Source organism: Aricia agestis, chromosome 18 (assembly GCF_905147365.1).
Source record: "Aricia agestis chromosome 18, ilAriAges1.1, whole genome shotgun sequence".
In the NCBI taxonomy this organism is placed as follows: Eukaryota; Metazoa; Arthropoda; class Insecta; order Lepidoptera; family Lycaenidae; genus Aricia; species Aricia agestis.
Genome location: NC_056423.1, coordinates 10,861,304 through 10,887,526, shown reverse-complemented (window position 1 = coordinate 10,887,526; position 26,223 = coordinate 10,861,304). Strand labels below are relative to the sequence as shown.

Here is a 26,223-nt window from a genome sequence, read left to right as displayed (position 1 = left end):
TTTCACTATTTATGAAGCAAAATTACCTAACAATGCATATTGTCTGTGTTGGAGCGAAGTAAATGGTAAAAAGGGTAGTTGTGAGATAGGTACGTGCCTTTATTACTTTTTATCAAAGGAATTGCCTCAATCCGTCAAAGAAATAAGCATTTTTTCTGATACCTGCAGTGGGCAAAACAGGAATCAAAACATTTCAGCACTTTTGCACTGGGCTGTTCAAAAAATTGACCACTTGAATATAATTGAACAGAAATTTTTGGAAAGTGGTCATACTCATATGGAGGTCGACTCTATGCATGCAGCTATTGAAGCAGCGTCTAAAAATAAAACCATTAATAGCGTGAGTGAATGGAAGAGCATTTTTACAGCCGCTAGGAAGAAGAGGTCGAAAATTGTCACAAAAGAAGGGGTGAAGCAGACAATAGAGATTAATAATTATAAAGTCCGAGAATTTAAGTTCAATGAGATGTTAGACTTGAAAAGTCTAAGCGCTGCTATTATAAAAAACAAAAATAAGGATAATATGAATGAAACTGTAAACTGGCTAAAAATAAAAAGAATTAAATACATGAAAGGAGATTTAAAACTTTATTACAATTATGACATGTCTAATAATTTTCGAAGTATTGATATTTCGAAGAATTATATCAATATACCAAAAACCAGAGCAAAACGATATTTGAACCCGCCTTCAGTCAATTTACAAGAATTACCTGAACTAGAGCTTTTATATTCTACTCGTATTCCTATAAGTATCGCAAAAAAGAAGGATCTCATGAAAATGTGCGAAAAACTTATTATACCCGAAGAACTCCATGCGTGGATACGAGATATGAAGACACACAGCCAACAACCGGCTTTTGAGAGTGAGGAGGAGTAATAAATTCTGTTTTTTTGTTAAATTTCTTCTAAATAAATTGATTAAAATACAAAATATGTCCTATTTGATTAGGCTAAAACCCAATAAGTCGGTACCCTACCTAAGTTATATATTTTTTACAAAAAAATTAACCACTTTAGACACTTTAAAATATGTTTTTATTTTAAAAGAATGTATACGCTTTTATGACAAATATTAATTTTAATGTTTTTATTTTAATTAAATATGTATTTTTGTTCTTGAACCTTTAACATTGAATATCTTGAAAGTAACAATTTCTCACTTATTGGGTTTTAGCACTATACCCTCGATATTATTATAGATTTCAAATTTCAATCGAAGTTTCATGCTGATACACTGCAATCTGCAGACAGTGGTTCATCTTGACAATGGCTACCTAATCAAGGTGTAAACATCATTAACAAGGGTAGACAGGGTAACACATGGGCAATTAACTTTTACATGTGATCAAGATTAACTGAAGAAAAATATATTTTTTATTACATTGTAAATTCCAATTACCCTTGAATATGATATCAATAATAGTATGAACAGTGTATGCTGAACGTAAGAGAGAATGGATCAATTGTTTGTCAACCAAGAGGTTATTGAAGCTGTGGATGCGTCCTGTCCCATTACGTAAATTGCGTGAAGACGTATATATACTGCTGACCAGTGTGTACGAGAGGAGTGGGCTGAGCGATGATAGCATTTACACGCTAATTCAAATTTGGGATGATATCGCAGAGCATCTCCAGGATACAGCGGGGTGTGTAAACATCGACCACGAAGAGTAGTTGGAGTTGTTGAGTGAAGTGCCGGCAAAGTATTTCGCTAACACCGTATCACAAACGGACAAGTTGGCAAGTGAACTTTAAACTTCATATTTTGCGCCAATAGTGTCAACGGTATAGACTATGGGACATAGACAAAAACAATAGAATGTGCGACATAGACAAAAGAACAATATTAGATTGTGCGGACATACCAATGTAAAAAAAACAATAAGTATGGTAATTTTGTAGTTTTAAAAAAAGACTATTAAAGTATTAATATAGTGCGTGTGGACACGCCACAATGTCGAGAAATAATAATAATGATAATATGGACAATGGACATCAATATTAGGTACCGTATGTAATCGACATTGATGGCTTCCCAGTTCCATCTTAAGAGGACTATACTTTAAAGAGGTTGGTATTTATGATCTTCGGAAAGAAGTGATGCACCTGCACCATATTATAATTCTGTTATGATTTCTTCATCTGGGAAAAAGGTAAGGGAATCGCATTCTGTGACCAGCATGTTCATGGAATGGGGTTCAGAAATTTCGATGGACACATACCTATGGGAAATGTAGTGGAGGATTTGCACTCCCTCGATCCAAATAAAGAACACTCATAGGCGTATAAGGGTGGTACAGTTGAAAATAAATTGCTATCAACGTTGGGCTTCAGACACATTACATTGAAAATAAGTTTGGGTGCCCCAAAGTAGAAAAGGTGATTGCAGAGTTAGAGTGGAATAATTCAAAACTGTCAAACTGCTGTCGTAATATTACCAACTTCTCTTAAACTTCTAAGAGAAGTTGTCATTGCAGCCTATTAGGATTGAGTAAAAATATTATATTTTTAAATAATTATAATAAGACTTGGAAAAAATGGAGGATCTCGAGATAAACACCCCTTTTAAAATCATAATATGAAGCTTTGATCGTACATAAGTATGTAGATATGATAAGGTATATTCCTATGAAGCTCGCATGCGAATAAACCCTCTATAATAATTTAAAAAAATCTTTTCGCAAAATTAAGAATGAAGTTCTTACAGACCAACGGCACTCATCGACGGCATTCGACGGCAGGCGATGGCAGCCGTCGACAAGTGCCGTTAATCTGCAGACGCTCTAATAGCTCAGAGCTGAAATGAAGCTCAGGTCAGAGGGTAATGTTCATTTGTTTATTTGTTTCACCAAATTTTAATTTCACCGGATCCTCCCACCACAAGTCACAGAAAATTACCACATAAATAATGGACAGCTCCTTAGACGAGAGTCTTACGACGAGAGTCTTACAGATAGTACAACTCAGTTGTGCGCGCGGCCCTATATGTGCGTGGGCTTGTAAATATACAACTTTCATTCGTGTGGCAGTGACGCGGCAGTCGTCGTCCGAGTAACACGTGTTCTTATCGCTTTTTCTTACGGGTACAGTCGTTTCGAAAATGTCTAGTTCTACACGGAGAAAATGTTTAAGGAGTCAGGTAAATATTTTTTTATTTTAAATTTGGATGTAATTAATGTTTATTATGATTCCATATACTAAAAAATATGTCCTTGTTAACTTTTACGTATTATTGTTTTAGACTCGAGGAACCATTGCTAAGGTATACGAATTTCTGAAAAAAGATGCGAGAGATATATTGGAATTAGTAAGTGATCCAGTTTGCAGTGCAAGTCCAATTTTAATATCGAAATTAAGTGAACATTTAAATAGCGTACGGAAAAGAACAGCAATGGCAGTGGGGGTATCAGAGAGAACAATTACTAATATATTGGCTGAAGGAAAAGAATCTGACTCTAAATTTAAATCTCCGCATAAAGACCGTAAAAAACGTTTAAAGAAGTTAGAATTAGACAACTTTAACGTCGATGTTATACGTTCCACTATTCAAAATTACCATTTAGAACATCGTGAGTTACCTACCTTGCTAAAGTTGAAAAGAATATTTCAAGATAAACTTAACTATGATGGAAGTATTTCGACTCTGCGTACAGCTTTGTTAAAGTTGGGATACAAATGGCGAAAAACTGTGGATAACAGACGTGTTATTATAGAGCGGCATGACATCCAAAAACTACGATTTTCCTACCTAAAAAATTTACTCAGATACCGTCAAGAAAATCGGTGTATCGTATATACAGATGAGAGCTACATCTTAACTAATCATGTGCAAAACAAAGGATGGGGTAACAAAGATGGACCACCTTTAAAGAGAAACCTGTCGAAAGGACAAAGAATTATCATTGTGCATGCTGGTTCAGAACAAGGTTTCGTACCTAACGCACTATTGACATACAAAGCAAATAGTGTTTCTGGTGATTACCACTCTAACATGAACGCAGAAAACTATGAAAAGTGGCTAAAAGAACGTCTAGTACCGAATCTTCCACCTAACTCTGTGGTTGTGCTTGACAATGCCTCATACCATAACGTTCAAAATGACAGAGCCCCAAATTCTAATTCCAAAAAAATAGAAATGGTGAGATGGCTGACAGAAAAAAACATAGCTTTTAATCAAGATATGAAAAAAATCGAACTGTATGATTTGATTAAAAAAAATAAAGAAAAATATATCTGTTACAAGATTGACGACATACTTCAGCCATATGGCATAAAAGTTCTTCGACTGCCACCATATCATCCTGAACTAAACCCTATAGAAAATGTGTGGGGAATTTTAAAAAATTATATTGCTTCGCATAATGTCGATCAAAATGTGACGGAAATAATGAAACTCATAAATGAACGTTTAAGTCAAATTGATGATGGGATGTGGGGTAATACTTGTCGACATGTACAAAAGAAAGAAGAAGAATACTATAGAAATTTTGACATGGAGTCAGAATTCATAATTAACCTTGGTGAGAGCAGCGAATCCGAAAATTCATCATTTGATTTTTCAAGTAGCGATTCTGAATAATGTTCAATAAATAAACATTAAATTACGAAATAACTCTTTTTTTTAAAACCCGTATATAACCCGTAAATAACTCTATTTGTATTTGTACCCGACTGTACCTCTTGTCACGCACACAAAGTCACTGTATATGTACAAGGTTTACCCACACATAGGGCGGCGCGCACAACTGAGTTGAACTATCTGTACCTATTTTTTAAGTATATTATTAGCTTCTTTATTCATAAACTTTGGATTGTTTAAATACAAAGTATTTTTTAAACTTTGTCTATTATTTTAGAGCAGCAGCAGCCTCCGCCCGCAGATAGACAGAAGGCACAAATAAGGAAACAAAATCACAACAAAAAATTTACAAATTGAGGAATCCCCCCCCCCCCCCCCAATTAGGGGAGGCCTATACCTTGGAAGGGGTAAATTTCCCATAATTATTATCTACATAATATATCTACACCCTGGTGGTCCCTGGAGGCATTCCGTGGTTCGCGTAGCTAACCTAATAATATGTGAGAATTCAGAAGTTAGTAAAGAATATGGAATATGCAGTCACAAAAATCACATTTAATTAAAATGTAACTTTTAGACTTTTGCCAAATAAAAAAATGAGTGCTTATTATAAAGTTGTCCTTGTTTTCTATATCAAAAAACCCCTTGTTTAGGCAAACGAACCGGGTGGTCCCCGGGCTAGACAAATATATTTGGTAAAATGGTCCCTCATGAATAAAAGGTTAAGAACTACTGATCTATACAATTTTGCTCAAGTACTACATTCTGTATGGTTAATTGACAAAAAAGACTTCATTTATTTATCTATTTATATTCTTAGGCTGCTTTGAGACTAGCCAGGGCCATGGCTATAGCACCATCTTTAGTCTTGTTACCACCAATAAACCCGGATGTATGGCAGAATATACAGTCAGGTATTCCGGCCACGTTGCTAAGTTCTTCGTCTCGAACTCCACGCCAATCAGCATGTAGTGGTTTCCTGAAATGGAAATAAATTATACATTAGACTTAACACAGGCTGTAATAATAACAAAGTTTTTTTTTTTATAAAATAATGGGGCGAACGATCATGTCACCAGTAGCCCTAGCATGGCCACCAGTAGAAATGCGAAAATATAGACAAACTGTGGAAAAATTTAATTAAAATGCCACTTTATCACAGATATAAAAATGTAATATATAAAAATGTATAAGAGTAAAGAGCTATAACTCTTCAACACTTATATAACTCATAAATTATTATAACTTATTAGTTATTACACAAACTCTGACACAATATAACGCAATAACCTTCACCTACACGTCACTATTTTTTAAAACAAATTTTACTCCAAAGCACCGAAAATAAAACTTTAACATCGTAACTAAGATGAGATCATTTAGGAATGTTTATGACCAGTTTTTATTACTTTTAGAACGAGGTAAACGAGTGGTAATAAAACTTGTCATTTAAGGCCCAGTAGTCCCTAAAATAAGCAGGTCGATGTCTGTCAAGTGTCAGTACGAATATCGACGTAAAGGACATTAACATAACATTCATATCAGCGGGCCTTGTACAGTGGCGGTTACGCGCTCGCCGCGTGCCTTGATAATAGGAAATAGGAGAAAAATCTTTTGTTTTTAGTATTACACAAATCAAATATATCAAATCGCTTAGGTTAGGTTACGACAAATTTTTACATTAAGTTACATTTTTTGTTTTTACAAAAAAGTGTGTAATTTAGCCATACAATGATTTAATTATGAAAAACAGCGTTATAACAGTCATCTTTGAGATTTTTTTCTATCGAGCAGAATTTTTCAAATTGTGTACCGATAGGAAATTTTCTCAACTTTAAAACGGTACTTCTTTTATACTTAAATAATGACATTTCCTTTACAAAAAACATTATTTAAAAACTGATTTTACGTAGTTGCAACAACCACAGCGCCTTAAGACGCGGATTTCCTTCGAAGTTAAATTATCTCAGCTAGGTTCTTAATTTATGAGCCATTACTGTAGCAACTTTTGCATAAATTAATCAATATGTATCGGCAACAGATTCGAGTCGTTTTTTTAGGGTTCCGTACCCAAAGGGTAAAAACGGGATCCTATTACTAAGACCTCGATGTCTGTCTATCTGTCAGCAGGCTGTATCTAAAGAACCGCTATAGCTAGACTTCTCAGATTGTGTATTTCTGTTGCCGCTATAACAACAAATAAGTACTAAAAACAAAATAATTTTAATATTTAAATATTTATCATACAACAAACGTGATTTTTTTGGCCTTTTTTTGCTGGATTTCAATAATGGTAGTTCACAAGTAGACACTTGAAACATTAACAAAATCCTTGATTGAATGTGTACTTTAATAATTAAAAATAAAATAAAAGTTTAATTTAATTTCCCATACAAAAAACATAATTTTTGGCCTATTTTTGCTCTATAACGGTACGGAACCCTTCGTGCGCGAGTCCGACTCGCACTTGGCCGATTATCTTTATATTGCCGTCTCTTTTCAGACAGAAACATCGAGAACGGAGAACCATTCTCCAAACAAAATATTATAATTATGTATTCTTATTTTTATTTATTTTTTATAAAACAAAATTGGCAAAGGTTTGCCTTCTGTTCTTCCTTACGACTCCTTATAATATGTTAGGTACATATGAATGTAAACTTACATTTATATGTACCTAACATACTTAATTAAAAAAAAGAAAAAGTTACATATTAGTATATTATTGTAATAAAAAATATAATTAAAAAAAATAAGTAGGTAAATAATAATCTCAAAACACGAGTAAGCAATGTTCCGTTACAGTAAAACGCTTAAACCAACTTCAAAATTGTACGTAATAATCGTAATTCCCTATCTCAAAAACTACTGAACCGATTTTGACAAAGCTTGCAGTAAGTATTCCTTAAAGTTAAACGATACCTAGTACAACAAAAAAAAAAGAATCACTTAAATCGGACTTTTAGTTGCGAAGATATGCGAACACAAATAAAAACAATTTTAATATTTTGGTACATTTGTTCAGACGCTGATGGGCATTTTCAAAAAAATGTGTACCCCTGGTTTTTACCTTGTCCCTTGACTTCGCTACAGATTATTTGTAAAAAATTACATACTAACATTTTGTAATTTTAATGTAGGAGCAAAAACAAGTTTTCTTTTATTAAAATACATTCACGTTTGTATAAAATTTTATTTAGTATGAGATTTATAAGGGTTTTTAAGTACCGAAACCTATTAAATTCACCTGTCCCCTTCCCAGAAGTTGTAACAAAATCTTTAATAACTATTTTTTTTCTTAAAGTAAGTTACTTAAAAAACATATGTTAGATTCTTAAATACTTAATGTATCAATTGAATGTCTTGTTATTGAAAAATCTAACATAATTTAACTACAAATTAATTAAAATTATAATCATGAAAAAACAACCCGGCCGGAATGTTCGGTTTAGTGACCGTTTTTTTTAGTTTTATAAACATACTACAAAAATATTTTCGGCACTAAATGATAGCACTATATTTCATTGTACATCGAGAAACTTCAATTTGAATTTAGTAGTTAAAAATCTGCTACAAGACGCGGACGCAGGTTGGATGGTTCTTCAGGAACGGTTTATTTGTTCAGATAAGTGACCATATTTTGTAAGCATTATTATACTTTCTCCAACTGTTTTTACTGTTAACACGTTGCAAAATTATCTTAGTATTTAGTAAAAAAAATGAAATTGTGATAACTATTATCGGTTATTTACAAACACTTTAAAAGTAAAAGAAAGTAATATTACGTGACTTCCGACTTGTGACTTTTCGTATGGTCACATATAATGGAACGGACAAGTCACAACAGGCGGAAAGCATAAGGCTTAGTTCACATTTATATAAATTATTTTTTTATTCACAGATTTTATTAAGAAAATTGGAGATTTGTAAACTGGTACGATTAACTTACAATTAATATATTTTTTATTACTTATGTGTTAAGGTGACGCCGCGTTAAAGTAAAAAACCGCTTTGGATATGTTTTAGATTGCTAGTTTTCTATGAAAGGCCGGCCCGGCCTCTCACAGAAAACAAGCAATGGAACAGCAAAAAATGGAAAGGGCGTAAGCGACAAAATAGTTTTTGTCGCGTAATTTAAAAACCATAAATACATTTCATATAAGCTATGGTCAAATTAAAGTGTATGCTTGAACCAATCCATGTATAAATTTTGGAAGCTTAAATCACTCTCCTCTGTTGGAAAAATAGGAATCCCTTTTTTTACACAGGTTTTTTTGATTGATTATTCTGTGTTATAAAAGTTGATCAATCGTGTTATGCTATGGGTAAATCAAAGACAAAGACATGATGAATACTGACAATGAACTTTAATTTCTTAGCTTTAGTCATTGCTGAGAAAAATCGATATCGCTACAAGCAAATTATCAAGGCGTCGCCTTTCCTTAACAATAACAAATATACTTACTATTTAAAATTTAAGTAAGTACCTAAAAGTTTTTTTTTTTCTTAATAATTTTGATTTTATTTCCACTACTTTTCTATCAGTAAAGTTGAAAATCATTTTGTGTCATTGATATTTGCAGATTTATAATAACTAGACATCAGATTATATGCATTTGCATACTTGCATATGCAAATGCATATAATGTCACTTTTTAGGCGATAGTGCATATTTTGGCAATTTTTCGTTGATAGTGCATATTTCGGTAGTTTAACTTCCATGGGTATTAAGATTGCAATCGGGAAATGTTGGTAGAAAATTATTATTGGCGTATAATAAATAAATAAAAAGTCTTTATTTCAAGAAATTAAAAATCCTGGATTTTATGAAATTACAAAAATTGGCGCTTTTATTAATGTCACTACCGGAAAAGTCTTCAAAAAAATAATACATTTTAATATTAAGTGACTTTTTATTGTGCATATTTTGTGCATATTTCGACCATTTTTCGTGCATATTTGCATGGATATTTCGGCACTTTGATCGTGCATATAATCCGATGTCATTAATAACTTAGGAATTCGTAGACATGTGAACACATCTTTATGATTATGAGATGTTCGTCCCTCTAATTATTGAAGTTAAATCTATGAAATCAAAGAATTTTTTACTTTTATAAGTAGTGCAACAACAAAAATGTTTAAATAAAAGGTTTTTGTGTTATATAAACTTCTTTAAATATGTTAAATATTACTTACTCATGTAAAAAAATGAAAAATAACCTAGTGGGTAGGTCACATAGTCACATTATGGATTAAAAATAATTGCTACTCTTGTTGATCCTTGAAATTATCTATATTTTTTTTAATAAACAATTAAATATGCATTTCACTATATTAAATAAACGAAGAAATCCATTTATTGCTGTATTTTTTTGTATTAAATTATATTTTACATTTAGTCGCACAACGGAATCTGATTCGTCGAAAATTCGATTTTGTTTCAATAATATCAGAATAATATAACGTTTTCAGCGTTCTTTTTAACTTATTCCATTAGTTCAATATTTGTCCTTGTATATGACATTCAAATAAAGGTAAATAAATGACCTTAAAAAATATAGACATATTTTTGCAAGGGTACACGTTTTTTTGAAAATGCCCTGATATAAGTACACTATTTAAACTTACTACGAAAAGGACAGTTCTGGAAACATTACATACATACGAGTCGAATTTATAACCTCCTTTATTATTATTATATTATTTTAGAAATCGGTTAAAATTAATGTTTTACTCACTGGTTACGTCGGATGCAGTATTGTATTGATTTAAATGGACACAAAATGAACACTATTTTTAAAATATTTTTCAAGTCATAACGTACTAGTTTGCTCCTAGTTTGCTCACTGTCTGATTTTCGAATGACCTCCAGCTCAACACTCGTAACATAGCACACAGTTCACAAAGAATGTATGACGTGGTTGTCTTATCGATTCCGGTTTCCGCACGAAAAATGAACTCTTGTATTATAATATACAGTGTGTAACAAAAATAAGTGATAATACTTTAGGGTATGTACGTGTTCCTTGTAGAAAGTTCACTGTGAAAGTAGCAGCTCTAAAAGACGAATTTTTTTTTTCACTTTTGGATGGGCAATGGCCAGAGCGTCAAGAGTTTCCCCATACAAAAGTGAAAAAAAAATTGTGGTCTTTCAGCGCTGCTATTTTCACAGTGAACTCTCTACAAAGAACACATACACACCCTAAAGTGTTATCACTTATTTTTGTTACACCCTGTATATGTATAGTATTAAGAAACGCTTCTATGACTTATGCAAGTGCGCGCGCACTTTCGCTCTCCGACGCTTACGTATTTTTATAACAAAAATGTGTACCTCAATAATCCATACTGTAGGAGCCCCTGTTTGTGTGTATCACAATCTTGATCACGCACTTAGAAAATTACTATTACACGTCCACTCTCGTCTATTGACTCTCGTGTTCTGACCAAAGAGAATATAATCACTACGTTTGTTCTGACCTGGTGCGCTCAACAGACAACTTAAGGTACGCGCACAGTTTGTCGGCGCGTGCCGGGGCTTGCTTGCTTGCTTTTATATTCTACTAAAATCTACTAGACCGTGTTTTAGCTTCTACCGAAAATCTACCTTTATTAATGATTGTATTCTACGTGGTTGAAACTGAAATAAAACGAAAATGTTTATATGGACTGTCTTCATTATGCATTTTAAATTTTTATATTAAGTATTTGTTACTTATACGAGTATAATATCGATCTTCTATTAAAATTGACAAAAAATTTTGGACTACTAAATCGTCATTCATTTGACCTCAAATCTACCAAAAAGTGGAAATCTATGTGAAGTATGGTCATTGGTCACACTGTTGCCGGGGCGCAGCGGGTTCGTCGGGCCTTGCCGGGCCTTGCCGGGCCTTGTCGCATTGACCGAAATCCGCTGCGCCCCGACACAGTGTGCAATACGCGCATCTGCTTCCATACAAATTGTATGGAGGCAGATTTTCGCGATGAGCCCCGGCACAGCCCGTCTCAGTGTGCTCACTCCTTAACAAGACAGTGTCTGCGTCAGTGTATGTGATGATATGATATTTATGTATTTATTATGTCCATACATGACTGCAAAGACGGCTACCGCGCCGGAACCGCTTTTGTAGTGGGTAAACACGGGTGACCTGCCCATTTGCCCATGGGCAGGACACATAGTACGTGGCAAAGATAAGTGGAGTAAATCAATACTCTCTTGGTTCTTGGGCCACTTCAAAAGGAAACGTGGACGTCCCCGCAGACGATGGGTAGACGACATAAAGAAGATTGCAGGTCCCACATGGACTAGAATAGCAAAAGATAGATACACCTGGAATATGTTGGAGGAGGCCTATGCCGTGCAGCAAACAGATAATAAGAAATAAAAATATATTATAGGATATATTAAAAAAAAAAAACAAAATTGAAATAAAGATCATATTTTAGAGTTAAGCATCAAAATTATCATATAAGTTTGTTATCTGAATAAAGGCTATTATTATTATTATTATTATAAACACGGGTGACACACGGTCACGGCACGGTCGCCGTGCCATGTGAAAGCTGTCTAAGTAGCTCATACGTTTCTACTTTGTACGGCACGGCGACCGTGCCACAACCGTATGCATGTGAGAAGGGTCTCAGTTGCAAAGAAGCCGACTAATCGGCCGACTAGGCCATAAACTCAAACTCAAATTTTTTTATTCAGAATAATTTTTTTCAAATATTCTCTGAACGTCGGGGCTACACAGATGCCTATCACCGGTTCGGGAACTAACTAACTAGTAAAAGGAGGGGAAGTAAGTTATCTTCATACAAAGGCACCGCGCGCGGCTTCTATGTGTGCGCCATAGTATCAATGCGTCGCCACGTACGGCACACAACAAAATCTCGGCCAGTTTTATAAGGCTGGTACCGCCGAGATTTTGTTAAGTGCCGTACGTGGCGACTGGCGACGCATTGGTACTATGGCGCACACAAGCCGCGCGCGGTGCCTTTGTATGAAGATAACTTACTTCCCCTCCTTTTACTATGGCTAGGCTATGCCGATCATGGGTTCGGATGTTTCCGTAACACTTCGTTTACCGCTGATTCGCGGGTGTCGATAAGCCGCCAGAGAACGTGTCAGGACTCAGGTCGCGTTTTGGGTATATGCTAACGTCAGGAATACAGTTGATGAATTTCATGATATATTGTTAAGCGTAGGCCAAACCTACGCGACCAGGCGACTGCGAAGCGGAGCGTCAAGTTGTCAAATGTGTGTTTTGTATAGTTACGAAAAACACATTGATATAAACATAACGAGATAGAGATAGCACCTAAAACTATGTTATGTATTTTAAATGATGGCTAAAGACTTTCAGCCTACAAGAGACGTACTGGTTATTTCCTAACTGATAATTTAAAAAAGAAAGGGTGGTAAAATTTAAACAACTACTGAAGCGGTACGCAAAGGGAGGTCACAAAAAATGTTTGTTTACGGATGAGATGTTTTTACAATTAAGTTATACAAAACTTCAAAATTCTGAGTAAGTCAACACTTCAAAATGAAGTGTATGCAAAGTGGGAAGTCACTGCAGTGGCTTCGATGGACTTTGTGCCAAAGGAACATTTATGTTTTAAAAACTTTCAGGGTTCGTCATGCTCTATGGAAGCCGAAATTCTTGTTGAGGGCTTCAAATCATCCATATCGATGTACGGCTTGTTATATGGCAGGATGATTGGAGACGGTGATGCCTCAACTTATGCGAAAATCCTGAACGCTGATCCATATAAATAAAATAATGTTACCGTTGAAAAAATTTAGTGCAAAAATCATATACTTCGCAATTTTTGTAAAAAGCTTAGAGGAATCTGTTCTGAAACAAACTACAAGCTGATGCACCGAAAAACTCTTACAAATGTTAAAATAATGACTATGCGAAAAGCCAAAGTAAAATCAATAAAATATCATAACACCTCGGAAAAACCTAAAAATGGCGATTGGGATTTTACATAATGATATTATAAATTCAGTGTCACACGCATATGGTAACCACCCAATGTGCCAATCTTATTATTGCCAAAAAGAAAAAAATGACGGTGATGGATTAAAAAAATATTCGAAGTTCAACTTTCCTGTTTCGAATCAATGCAATAGTTTCAAACGTAGCTGCGAAAGCTCGCAGTTTCATTGAAGACGTGGATACAAATAAAGTCGAGTGTTTTAACAGCGTTATAGCTAAATGGCGGAAAACGAATAAATTTTTCTTCAAAAAGGGGGTACCAAGGAAGAAACTCAGCAGCTGTTGTTTCTATTAACACTAAGTGCCGAATTTCTTCTGTACAATAATCTTTTCTGAATAAAGCTCCAGGAGGAAAAGTTGCAGAAGTAGAAAGAAGAAGAACACTTAAACGAAAATTTAACTCCGAACACCCAGTAAAAAAACAGAGAAGATTGAATGAGGCCAATCATGACTATGGTCATGGAACAACAGCACCCGATATGCCCCCAGAGGAACTGGAGACAGCTAAAAAAGAATATTTGAGTCAGTTAGAATCCCTTACAGCTGACCGCCATGCAATTGAAATATCAACATTATTACAAAGAGAGTCAAGTGATTGGTTAGAAATCAGAAAAAAAAACTGCTTCAAATTTTGGACCAATATGCAGAAGAAAAGAAACTTTAGACACTGCTCCTTTAGTGAAAAACATATTATATAAAAAAAAAACTTGGCAGGTATTGCTTCTGTTGCCCATGGAATTGAAAATGAAAAGCAAGCATTACAAAAATTAGAGCAACAAGAAAATATAACAATTTCAGCCTGCGGACTGTTTATAGACCAAAAATATTCTTTCATTGGGGCGTCACCAGATGGGCTAGTCGGAAATGATACAGTGGTAGAAGTAAAGTGCCCAATAGTTGCAGCAAAACTCGGACTTTCCCAGGCAATAGAGCAAAATAAAATTAAAATACATATTGCAAAAAAGATAAAACAGTGACAATAAATAAAACTTCAGATTGGTACTTTCAAGTACAAGGCCAATTATACATAACAAATCGTAAAAAATGTATTTTTGGCATATGGGAAGCTGAAAATGAACCAATGTACATAATACGAATAGAAAAGATGATAACTTGTGGAACAAAATAGAATCAAGAATAGTAAAATTTTACACAAAATGTTTGCTCCCCGAAATAATTGACAGCAGACGTGCCAGAGGAATATAAGTCCAACGGGTTCATTTTACAATACAAATCCAGAAGACTTATTAGAAAGACGTTTAGAGGAAATGTTTGGTAAACCAAGTTTAAATCCCATACCAAATGATGCTCCAAAGAGGAGATGCCTACATCCTCACTCTTAGAAATTTTACAAGGCCCTTCAACATCCAGCCAAGGTACTACTGTCTCTTCACCACCACATACTACGTCTTCTTTGCTTTTACCAACTAACCCAACAAGAACAGCTTCTGCACATGCTTCACCATCTTTGCTTTTGTCGAATGAACCAACGGGACCGGTTTCTAACGAACAACACACCCCTGCAAGACCCGCTATTAGAATTGAGAGAATAGAAAGGATCAACAATAATCCTCGTGAGTGGAAAAAAAAATACGGACTGCTAATAAAATTATACCCCAGTCAATCTATACCCACAAAACACAACCAAGAGGCGTATTTAACAATTTCTTTCCGAGATACCTTATAACGAAAATTACCGAAGAGACCAATAAATATGCTCACCAAAAAGCGAGCAGAAACTGGTCTGAAGTAACAGACGACGATATAGCAGCCTATTTAGGTATATTAATTATGATGGGACTTAATCCATTACCTAATATGGAATTTTACTGGTCAACAGATCCATTCTATTATAACCCAGAGATATCTAGAATTTTTACACTAAAACGATTTAAGAAAATAACTGAAAACTTACATTTAAATGACAATTCTCTAGCGCCATCCAGAAACTCCCCTAACTTTGACAAATTACACAAGTTAAGACCATTTATAGAAGAACTAAATACTTAACATTTTTCAGAAACAAACTACTAACTCGAGTGTTCAGTCCATTGTTGAAAGTATGGTGAAAAAGGGGCGATGCTCTTTAAAACAGTATATGCCGAAGAAACCGATTAAGCGTGGATATAAGGTGTGGGCTAGATGCGACGCCGTTACTGGATACCTTTATCAGTTTGAGGTAGGAGATAACTCGGAAAGGAGATAACATGGAACATGAAGGCCTAGGATACACTATTATTTGGAAATTTAGTCAAAACTTGCCAGTAGACACGTTGTTAGCTTTTGATAACTTTTTTACCGGAGTAAATTTACTTGATGATTTATATATGAAAGGTGTTTATGCAGTGGGAACTGTACGCACAAACCGGAAGGAACTACCAGACACAATCAAGAATACTCTGCCCAGAAATATGCGCTTAAGGAAACACGAATTCGCTGCTGTAACTGCATCACCGATATCCGCAATAAAATAGGTGGATACCCGAGAATTATCTGTGCTCACCACAGCACACAATCCTAAGGATGTAGTCTTTATAAAAAGAACACAAAAGGATGGCACCAGAACAGACACGTTGTGTCCAAAAGCAATTGCCGATTATACGCGCTCTATGGGAGGTGTTGATCGTTTTGATCATTTTAGATCCCCATATCCTATTATAAAGTAGGAAATTTTGGATGAGGTTATTTTTTTTCTTGTTGATGCTGCCATAATAAATTCATACATCACGTACACAACTATCCATAAAATTACAAGTGACTCGCATAAAGATTATAGGCTAATCAATAATTACAGTGACACTAAAAGGGACTCTATAGTATTTAAAAAAAGAAAGGGGAAAATTTTGGTGTTCCAAATGAAATTCGACTCCAAAACGTTGGAGTGCATTGTCCCGAAAAAGGCGCTATCTATAAGAAGTGCCGATTCTGCAGCACAAAAAAATAAAGAAAAACGCACCAATATCTTGTGCTCCACATGCAGAGTGGCATTATGTGCGCAGCCTGCCTAGCATACGCCAACGAGATATCTCACTCTCGAGATAATTAAAAACTACTCGTCTCATAATGTCAAAATCTCGACATTATCTCGACAAAACTCTATAAAAATGTGTTATTTCGATGATAGATCTACGCGAGAAAACATTTTTGTCAGGCTAGGGTCAATAGAGATGGAGAGACAAACCATCCAACATCGAGAAAACATGTAGAGTGAGAGTTTCAAACTGTTTCATTTGTCAGATTGAATTTTTTTTTAAATAAATAACTATAAAATATTAGGTATTTTATTGTTTATTGGATTCTTTATTCACATACCGATAAGCTTGTTTTAATTTTAATAATTTTGTGCACATTTATTGAGGAAAAATAAATTCAAAAGTAGAGTCAGAGCAACTAACTAGTCTATTTTTTTTTTAAGTATTTATTCTATTATTTTACAACATTATGTCCTTATCCTAAAAACCGCCAAACTGCATTTCAGTTTGTTGGCGATATTTGTAACACAAATAATATAATATAAGATGTTATAAATCAACTTAATACTTAATAATAAACTTAAAAAACAATAATTATTAAATTCAATAGCAAAATATTTTTCTTTCTTATTATAAGTATAAACACATATAAACTTTTTAATTATCTATTTTATTGTATGTGCTGGGAGTCTGGTATCTTCTTGTTCTTGTGCCGTAGTAGTTTTTTACTGCCGGTATTACATATTTGCCCTGTGTCATATTTCTTGTATTATGTTGGTGATGGTCGATTAATTTCTTATATGTATCATTGTCATATTGTTCTAAGGCTATCAAATATTCTACTTTTGCATGTGCTGTTAAAATTTCATATTTATTAAATAATTTGTCGTAGTTATCTCTGTACTCGGATTTTACTTGTTTACTTGCGAAATATTTAATCAGTCTAATTTGAAGTTGTTTAATTTTATCTAATTGTGTTCTAAATGTTAGCCCGTAGCTGCTGATGCCATAGCTGATGAGTGAATCTGCGAGTGCGTAGTAGACTACATATGGCTAGTTGAGAGCAGAAGTAATCCAAGTGACCTTTTGTAACTTTTGAGATATTAATCAATACGCGTTTTTATTGAATAAACAAGTGTTTATTAAATTAGTTGCAAGGTGTTTATGTTTTATGATTGATATTAACCTAAGTCAATCTTCATTAGAAAATTGTGATGTCATAGCCAATATTTTCAAAATTTTTGGAATTTTTATGAACTTAGATCACTTCTGCTATTACAATAAAATATAATGATGCTATTGCAGAAGGGAAATCATAGAACTTATGAAAATTACTTTATTATTGATTAAAAACGACCTAATATCTTATATCTAATCACTTTCATCACCTTCCACACTTGGTAGCACATCCTCCTCTTCATTTTCAGCTGCATTGTTCCTTCTTCTAGTATGATGAGGTAAGTTTAGATAAAACTGATGGTGACAAGGTGGCACATAGTGCACTTCTGCACTGTAATAAAATTTATTGTGAAGTGGTCCAAGTGTCAACAATGAACATGGATTACTTCTCTACCGAGTCCAAATCACTGGTGAAGTTGTCCAAGTGACATACAAGTCACTTGGATCATAACTCCACTAACAAATTATGTTTTTAATGGCCATGCAGAAATGTCAAACATAGGACTTTGTTCAGAAAAATGGCTCGTATCACTTGGATTACTTCTGCACTAACTAAGTTTAGTCCCACGGAGGGCAAAAAGTGACTTAACTCTGTTTTGACAAAAAGGTCACTTGGATTACTTCTGCTCTCAACTAGCCATATAGTAATTTCCTGCTTAAAAACTTGCTTAGATGGTAAAACTTTCCCAAAATTGATCGTAATCTATTACACACATCGCTCACATGCCCTTTCCAGCTAAGATTGTTGTCCACTGTTAATCCTAAGTACCGGTATTTATTTACTATCTCGATCTGCGTACATTGACAATTATTTTTATTATTGTGTAAGCATTCGTAACTGTGACCAATGATGTCTATATTCATGTTATTCTTTTTTGGGTATTTATTATAAGGTGATATTATATGCATTACTTTGGTTTTACTAAAATTTATAATAATTAATAAATAATTGCCGTAAACGGGCAAAGGCAAATAATTTCCCATCTTGGTTGGTCCTAAACAGGCAAAGGGAAATAATAACCCACCCGTAAAAACTTAATTATTTTCAGTTTCAGTAATTTATAATTGATTTTATGTACACAGATATCCTAATTGGCCTAAGAGCAACTACTTAAGCCATGCAAAAATTTTTTTTTGTTAGGCCCGATTAAGGGTTAAACAATTATATACAAACACTTCATTTCAAAATAATCAAGCTTTTCCTTAAATGTAAGTTTACACTAAAAGACGCCCGCAACTTCGTTAAAATACGTTTATCGCACGGGAACCGTAAATTTTTTCAGGATATATCTGGGTACTTTTCCCGGAGTCCGGACTAAAAATATATCCATACCCGGCAAAATCGGTGTAGCGTTTTGGATGTCAAGCGGTAACAGAGAGAAACACTTTTGCAATTTATAAAGTTAATTTATAAATTCTAGACTCAAAAATTTAAGAGATATTATAGATTACCAACAATCAATGTTGATTGTGCATGCTATACACTAGTCTAGACTCTCAGCGTCATTGTGGGTTTTAAAAATTGCTCAGAAACTGAACATTTAGATTCATTGAAACATAATTATGCCCATGCCTTTATGTATTATCACATTTATAGACAACACTCCTTCCCCCAACTTTAGCTGTAATGCAATATATCGGCAGTGGAATAAAAGTTACCAAGTCGCACAAGAGGTCAAAATGAGTTTTTTTCTAGCAAATTTTTCTCTATCGATTAGTCTAAGGCCCCTAGACATACAATAATTTTGAACAATATTTTATTTAACAATTTATTTGACAATTAAGTTTTAAAAGTCAAAATGAATCTTTAAACTGCTCTGTTGTAAAAATAGCAATATGGCGCTTGGTAACTTTTTTCATTCCACCGTCAGTATGTACCCTTGACTGAACAAAAATGTCTCACCTGAGGACAAAGCTCCCTGGAGTCAACGGCACAGCTTGAACTCTCCAAGAGTTAGGTTTATCGTTGAACACGACATATTTTACTTCATTTGCCAATCCCATCTCGGCTTCTAACTCAAACAGGTGGTCCTTCCAAGGAAAATGCCCATTGAAATACAATATTTGTCCAGATTCGTGCACATCGAACCTCTCCTTTACTGCCGACTTCACAAACTCCCTTGCAGCTAACCAAACTGTTATGTAGTAATTCGTAATAAACAAAAACTCTTCCTCTACTAATTTCATTGCATTTTTAAAAAGTATATTCGTGTTTACTGATTCCGATGTATTCCAGTCCGGGTTTAACCTGTGTACTCTCGCACTGAGATGCGTGTGTATACGATACTTTGGTTCCTCGTCAGTCATCGGAACACCATTGTCAATTGCATCTATTTCTTCTATGAAATTCTCATAAACTTTTTTGAATATCAACTCCAAACTTTCTGGTCTCATTGGGTAATTTTTTGGTGCTACTTCTTTTATAACGCGCTCCCCGTAGAAAGCGTAGACCAATCCTGCCGAACTTAACCTAAAAATTTGTGACATTTTTGTTATTATATTAACTTTAAACATTAATTCAACTATACACATGTAACACAACATTACAACAAATGATTGCACACAGAGAAAAAGAATTATATCACTATATATATGAGAATATTACTATATGGTATTCTCCTATTTATATTCTATTTTTTTTTTGTTTTTGTTCTGTTCTTTAGATACTATAACACCGTCACATTAACTAGACACATGGTTTGATGATGTCATTATGGAGCGGGCATGTTATTGCATTCCAGCAATGCGTCAAGTTAATTTGACCATGTTATACATGATCTTCATGTATATAACAATTATAATTTATTGGTTTTCAGCAACAAACCAATTTATGCAGAAAAAATGTTAAGATACTGTTATAAGTAGGGTATGTTATTCGAATATTCGAATATTCGTTTTATTCGAATATTCGACGATTTTATTATTCGAATAATTCGACCACAATTTTTCGAATAATTCGAATAGTACTAATATTTTTCCATACATGCTTATGTATAAAACAAACCTTGAAACTAACAATAATATGTTATAAAAATTAATCTGGCAATGTTTCTAAACACAATTATATCTGATATTACCTTATAATATTACGGTAGGTACTCGATAATCCGACAAACCTTTTGCACGGCCATGTCGGATTAGCGGATTTGTCGGATTATAGAGAACTCCATACATTTCACAGATTAAAATACATGAAAATCACAATGTTTTAATAATAAGGTTTTATCTTAACTACAAACTATTTTCCTAAAGCAAGTTACTTATCAGCAATCTGTAATCGTTACCGTTGCATGCACCCTACGAATAATAAAAACTAAGGAAAAGTAACTCCGTCAAAAAACATGCTCCACAATACTTGTCAAAAAAGTGACGTTGCATGACAGTTCGAAAGGAACCAAATTTAAAACGGTAATAGTATGGGACTTATGTTTCCTTAGTTTTTATTATTCGTAACATGCACCGTCATAAAAAAATACGTACCTTTGTAAAGATTGGGCAAAATAATATTTATGTACCTAAATTAACGCCGCCGGTACCTGATTAGACAGGGGCCGGATTAGCGGAAGTCTACTGTAATTTATTTACTACGGTTATTATAATGTATTAGGGGTATTTAATTTTTTACATATTCTTAACTAAAACCAAATAATTGGTGTATATTTTTTATTTGCAACACCGAAAAGATGCCATGATCACCGTCGTTCAGAACGACATGATCTTGTCGCTTGCCAATTCAGTCTGTACTTTGTTTTTATTAAAGAATCACTATTAATGCATTGTAAAGATAAATTAAAAATTCAACATTTCTAATTTGTGTGCAAAAAAAAATGTTACGTAATACTGATTTCGATACAAATACAATCTTGCTGATTATATTTCAGTAAACATAATACGTAAATATTTTTACTGGCAACACCGGAAAGACGCCACGCTCACGCGCAGTTTCAAATATGCGACGCCATCTTGTCTTTTGTCAGTTGAGTCGCTTCTCGATAACGATGCGCATGTCGCTAGTGAATAGTGATATTAAATAGATATTAAATAAATATGTTTTAGTGTTAAAGTGTTTGTTTCAACTTTTATAAGAGTGGAGTGTAAGGTGAGTACCGATTTTTAATGTATATTGAGCTCTTTTTAAGAAGCGAAAGCCACGTATCCATCATAAATGTTTTAGACGCCTGCCAGGTTATTCAAATTTTTCGCAATAAATGATTTGTTATTAAAATAGGCTAAATAATACAATTCCCTGATACTCTCGTACACTGACTTGCCATTTTTTAAAACTAAAGCTTTCATTAAAGCGCCAAATAAATATTTTTTCCATTTGTATTTTTTTTCAAACACAGGTGTACAAAATATATTTATATAATATATATCGGTTTATAAATATTTTAGTACATATTCATATATCCATAATATTCTCGATTGAACTTAGAAATTTAAAAAATGTAAATTTATTATTTTTTTTCAGATAAATATTGACTAGCGCAACATAATGGCGGCTTCAAAAAACGCAGACAAAATCATTTTCGAAAAAAATCCCCGTGGCGTAGTTGAAAAGTCGTCTGTTTGGCAATATTTTCTTCGCTCTACAGATGGATCATATGCGGAATGCCAATTATGTAAAAAAATACTGAAGACCTGTAAATCTACTACTCCCCTTCGTAACCATCTAAAACTAGTTCATTCTATGGACCTTACAAATAAAAAAGAAGTTGAAGCCAGTTCTTCTCAAATAGGTGAAGCTTCATCCAATTTAAATAGTTCTAAAAAACGAAAAATTGGGGACTATTTTGAGCAGAAGGAAGATAATTTGCAGTCTGCCGTATCGAAAATGACTGCATTGGACGGATTACCTTTTCGAGTATTTGCAACGTCTGAAACACTGAGAAATCTTTTCAAAAAAAGTAATTATAATTTACCTGCAACACCTAATGCAATAAAGATGATAGTTATGAAGAAACATGCCCAACTGAAAGAAGAACTAAAAATTGAAATAATTGAAATGAAAAAAAAACAGAAATTTTCGGTCAGCCTTGATGAGTGGACATCTACGAGAAATAAAAGATACATGAATGTCAACATCCATTCACAAAAATTTTGTAACAAGCCCTTTAGAAACTTAGGGCTGTCAAAAATAAACGGTCGGGGCACTGCAATAAACTGTCATAATGTTTTGACAGATAAACTTATTGAATTCGGACTTTCTCTGGAAGAAGACGTTGTGTGCATCGTCACAGATGGTGCCCGAGTTATGCAATCTTTAGGCCAGAGAATTACAGCTCAAAGCCAACTGTGTTTGGCGCATGGAATTCAGTTAGCTGTTTTAGACGTTTTATATAAAGATCAAAACACGGACGATATGGACATAAGTTATACAGCCGAACTTAACGAAAGTGATGATTCGGAAAGTGAGAGCGGTGATGATGGATTTGCACCATTCATAGAAAATACTACTAGACCTCCACTTACAGTTTACAAAGAATTAATATCTAAAGTAAGACAAGTAGTAAAGTACTTTAAATATTCGCCCACTAAAACTGATCATTTAAACTCATATCTGGAAACTGAAGGAAAACAGTTAGGTCTCATATTGGACTGCAAAACGCGTTGGAGTAGCCTGGCAGACATGATATCAAGATTTTTAGCCATAAAAGATGGTGTAATGAAAGCTTTGATCGATTTAAAAAACGATACTACTTTCAACAGCGTTGAAATTGATATTTTAAAAGACATTTCAGAAGCTTTAAATATTATAAAAGCTACGGTAAAAGCAATATGTAGCGAAGATGCGAACATGCTGACTGCAGAGACTGCTTTGAAATTTATGATCGACGAACTAAGCGAAAGAAATAATATTATATCTCTCCAGTTAAAAGAGGCTTTAAAAACCAGGATTATTCAACGCAGACAACCTAAAATTGTTGGAACTCTTAAATACCTACATAGCCCCATAAATTTTTATGCAGAAAGTTCATGCGATACCTTCGAAAATCCTTCATTTAGCACCATCTTAAAATTTATAATGGACATTATAAAAACATATTTTCGCCCTGGGGAAATTGAATCGATAGACTCTGATGAAGATGACGTAGTCCTCAGCTTATATCAAGAAGAAAAAAGAAACGAAAAATCATTGCCATTAGAAGACCAATTAAGAAAAAAGATAGATGCATGTTTGTCAACACCATCGACATCAACCAACGTAGATTCTGACGACTTGGAAACTATTTTACGTATCCAAACGGCATTGTTTGATAGAGGGGGGCCAAGAAGTGAATATTTGGATCTAGTATATGACTTATTAATGACTATCCCACCAACAAGCGTAGAAGCCGAGAGGGTTTTTTCGTCCACAGGTTATATTTGCAATAAACTAAGAACGCGGTTAAATGACGATACTTTAGATTGCCTAAGTTTTCTTAGATCTCACTATCAAAGACTGAAAAAACATTAAAAGTATATTATAATATTTCTACTTAATTGTAAGGTCCGATTGTTATTATTGTTTTGATTTTTTTATCAAAAAGTTGTTGATTATGGCTATATTTAAATTGTCAAACAAATTAATACCTATTATGTGATTTCTTGTTGTAAGACTGATTGTTATGCTGTGATGATTTTTATTATTATTTATAAATGTAACGTATTCATATTTTTTTGTTTATTTTAAAGTATTTTTATCTATTATTAGATTACTCGGAAATTGAAGTAAAAAAAAATGAAAACATGTCAAAACTGTTTCGTAAAATATTATAATAAATATTTACAATTTTTTATTTTAAAAAATTTAATGTAACTTTATCTCCATGATCTCAAATTACGACAGATTTTAAAAATTGAGATCTATTTAAATTACTATTTACTTACCTTCATTAAAATGTTATTTAAGCAGCGTATACGTATTACGTAATCAAAATTCTCTGTTTTTATATTATGTAACAATAAATATTATGGTTTTTTAAAACAGAAGGCATAGTTATTCGATGTATAAGTTTACGTAAGTTGTAAAGAATTGAGATAGCAAGAGTTTCTAAATAAAACATAAAAAATATCAACTCAGGATATTGTTTTTTTTAATTACACGAATTTTCGATTCAATTGTTCAAGGTGTGCATGCTTCACATTAACGGTTTGAAACATTTCGTCGATTTTAAAAATATTTAGTTTTTACGATTGTTAAACTTTAACTTATAATTATATAACAAACGATTTGTTAAATAAATACTAATTCTTTTTAAATAAAAATGCTAAAACTCAATATGGTTCTTTTATTTATGTGTTAAATACCAATTTTTCATAAAATACGAAATATTCGAATATATTCGACAATTTTTAGAAATTATTCGAATTATTCGAATAGCAAATTTGTCGAATAATAACATTCCCTAGTTATAAGTGAAAAACATGGACAAAACTTACTTGATTTGATATTTATCACCCAGCTCCGGGCGCACCGAACTTAAGGTTTCATTGAATTCCCGTTGGTGGTGATCGTACCGCTTCTTCTGGTGATCGAACACGGCTCCAACGTCGACCACTATGTCACAGGCTTTGAGCACCTCTATGTCTCGGCTCCGGACAATCTCGGCGTCCTTGTACTCCGGCAACCGACGTAGCATGTAGCACGCCAACACTTCATCACAGTGGAAGGTCCCATCATGAGTGCCGATCTGAAAAAATAACATGGTTATGTTTAGTATGAATATCACATACTCAGAAGACAGATTGTAGTAAACAAGAGTAAAAAAAATGTTTAGTATGTATGATCCGAGTAGTTATTCATATATTGGGAAAGTGTGTCTGTCTGTTACTTATTCACGCCCAAACCGCTGAACCGATTTTGCTGGAATTTGGTATGGGGATACTTCGAGTCCTGGGAAAGGATATATGATACAGTTTATGGAAAAATGTTAAAATATACGGTTCCCGCGCCATAAACGAATTTTAGCGTCACGGAGTTACTGGCGTGAACTAGTAATTTAAAAGTTATAACCTAAGTATGGCGAAAATAAAACATTCTTGAACCTGTATTTATTAATCAACTTATAACCATGGATGTAGATCCATACATCCATAGTCCATACAGTTATTGGATCATGGACGTCAAACAAAAGCCAATCGTAAGAATGACTGGACTGATAGACTCATCACTCATCGTACAAAAGCTATACATATTAGTTATTACCTGCATAATTATATTACGACTACACTTTGAAGAACTAAAACAACGATTTGTAATATATTTAGTAGATAATTTGTTAACTGTTCTAAGCATTACAAAATGACACGTGCACAATTTATAAATACATTTGAAATGTGAGATATGATCATATGAAGCTTTTTATAGCAAAAATCAATAAATAGGTGTTAAAAGAAACTTTATCAATGTAAAATTTACTTAGTTGAATACAAATAGAACAAGATTATTTTTACGAACCACAACCCACAAGCCACAATCTAGCAGAAAGAGTCACAA

The 26,223-nt window shown here is 33.7% G+C and overlaps 2 protein-coding genes across 4 annotated transcripts; one reads left to right on the top strand and one right to left on the bottom strand.

Annotated features, from left to right (window-relative positions):
• Positions 1-2,956: 2,956 nt before the first annotated feature.
• On the top strand, positions 2,957-4,763 carry LOC121735960. The gene is made up of 2 exons (XM_042126969.1): positions 2,957-3,142; positions 3,245-4,763. Exons 1-2 carry the CDS (start codon positions 3,104-3,106, stop codon positions 4,580-4,582), a joined length of 1,377 nt encoding a protein of 458 aa, XP_041982903.1. The 5' UTR covers positions 2,957-3,103; the 3' UTR covers positions 4,583-4,763.
• A 587-nt stretch (positions 4,764-5,350) lies between these two features.
• LOC121735961 (MYG1 exonuclease) lies at positions 5,351-26,223 on the bottom strand. 3 transcript variants are annotated; one of them, XM_042126972.1, is made up of 5 exons: positions 26,185-26,223; positions 25,933-25,966; positions 25,167-25,417; positions 19,648-20,214; positions 5,351-5,561 (listed from the first exon to the last, which is right to left on the bottom strand). In XM_042126972.1, the coding sequence occupies exons 2-5, from the start codon at positions 25,936-25,938 to the stop codon at positions 5,399-5,401; spliced, it is 987 nt and encodes a 328-aa protein (XP_041982906.1). In that variant the 5' UTR covers positions 25,939-25,966; positions 26,185-26,223; the 3' UTR covers positions 5,351-5,398. The 3 variants fall into 3 exon arrangements, with proteins under 3 accessions (XP_041982906.1, XP_041982904.1, XP_041982905.1); XM_042126970.1 differs by lacking the exon at positions 26,185-26,223 and having other exon boundaries at positions 25,933-26,168; XM_042126971.1 differs by lacking the exon at positions 26,185-26,223 and having other exon boundaries at positions 5,351-5,567; positions 19,654-20,214; positions 25,933-26,167.

Coding starts and splice junctions, on each gene's coding strand:
- LOC121735960 (XM_042126969.1), top strand. CDS start 3,104: ATGTCTAGTTCTACACGGAGAAAATGTTTAAGGAGTCAG. Junction 3,143..3,244: donor GAAAATGTTTAAGGAGTCAG/GTAAATATTTTT, acceptor TTATTGTTTTAG/ACTCGAGGAACCATTGCTAA.
- LOC121735961 (XM_042126970.1), bottom strand. CDS start 26,022: ATGCTTAGAACAGTTAACAAATTATCTACTAAATATATTACAAATCGT. Junction 20,215..25,166: donor GGTGATAAATATCAAATCAA/GTAAGTTTTGTC, acceptor ACAAATTTTTAG/GTTAAGTTCGGCAGGATTGG. Junction 5,562..19,647: donor CCAGGGAGCTTTGTCCTCAG/GTGAGACATTTT, acceptor TTTCCATTTCAG/GAAACCACTACATGCTGATT.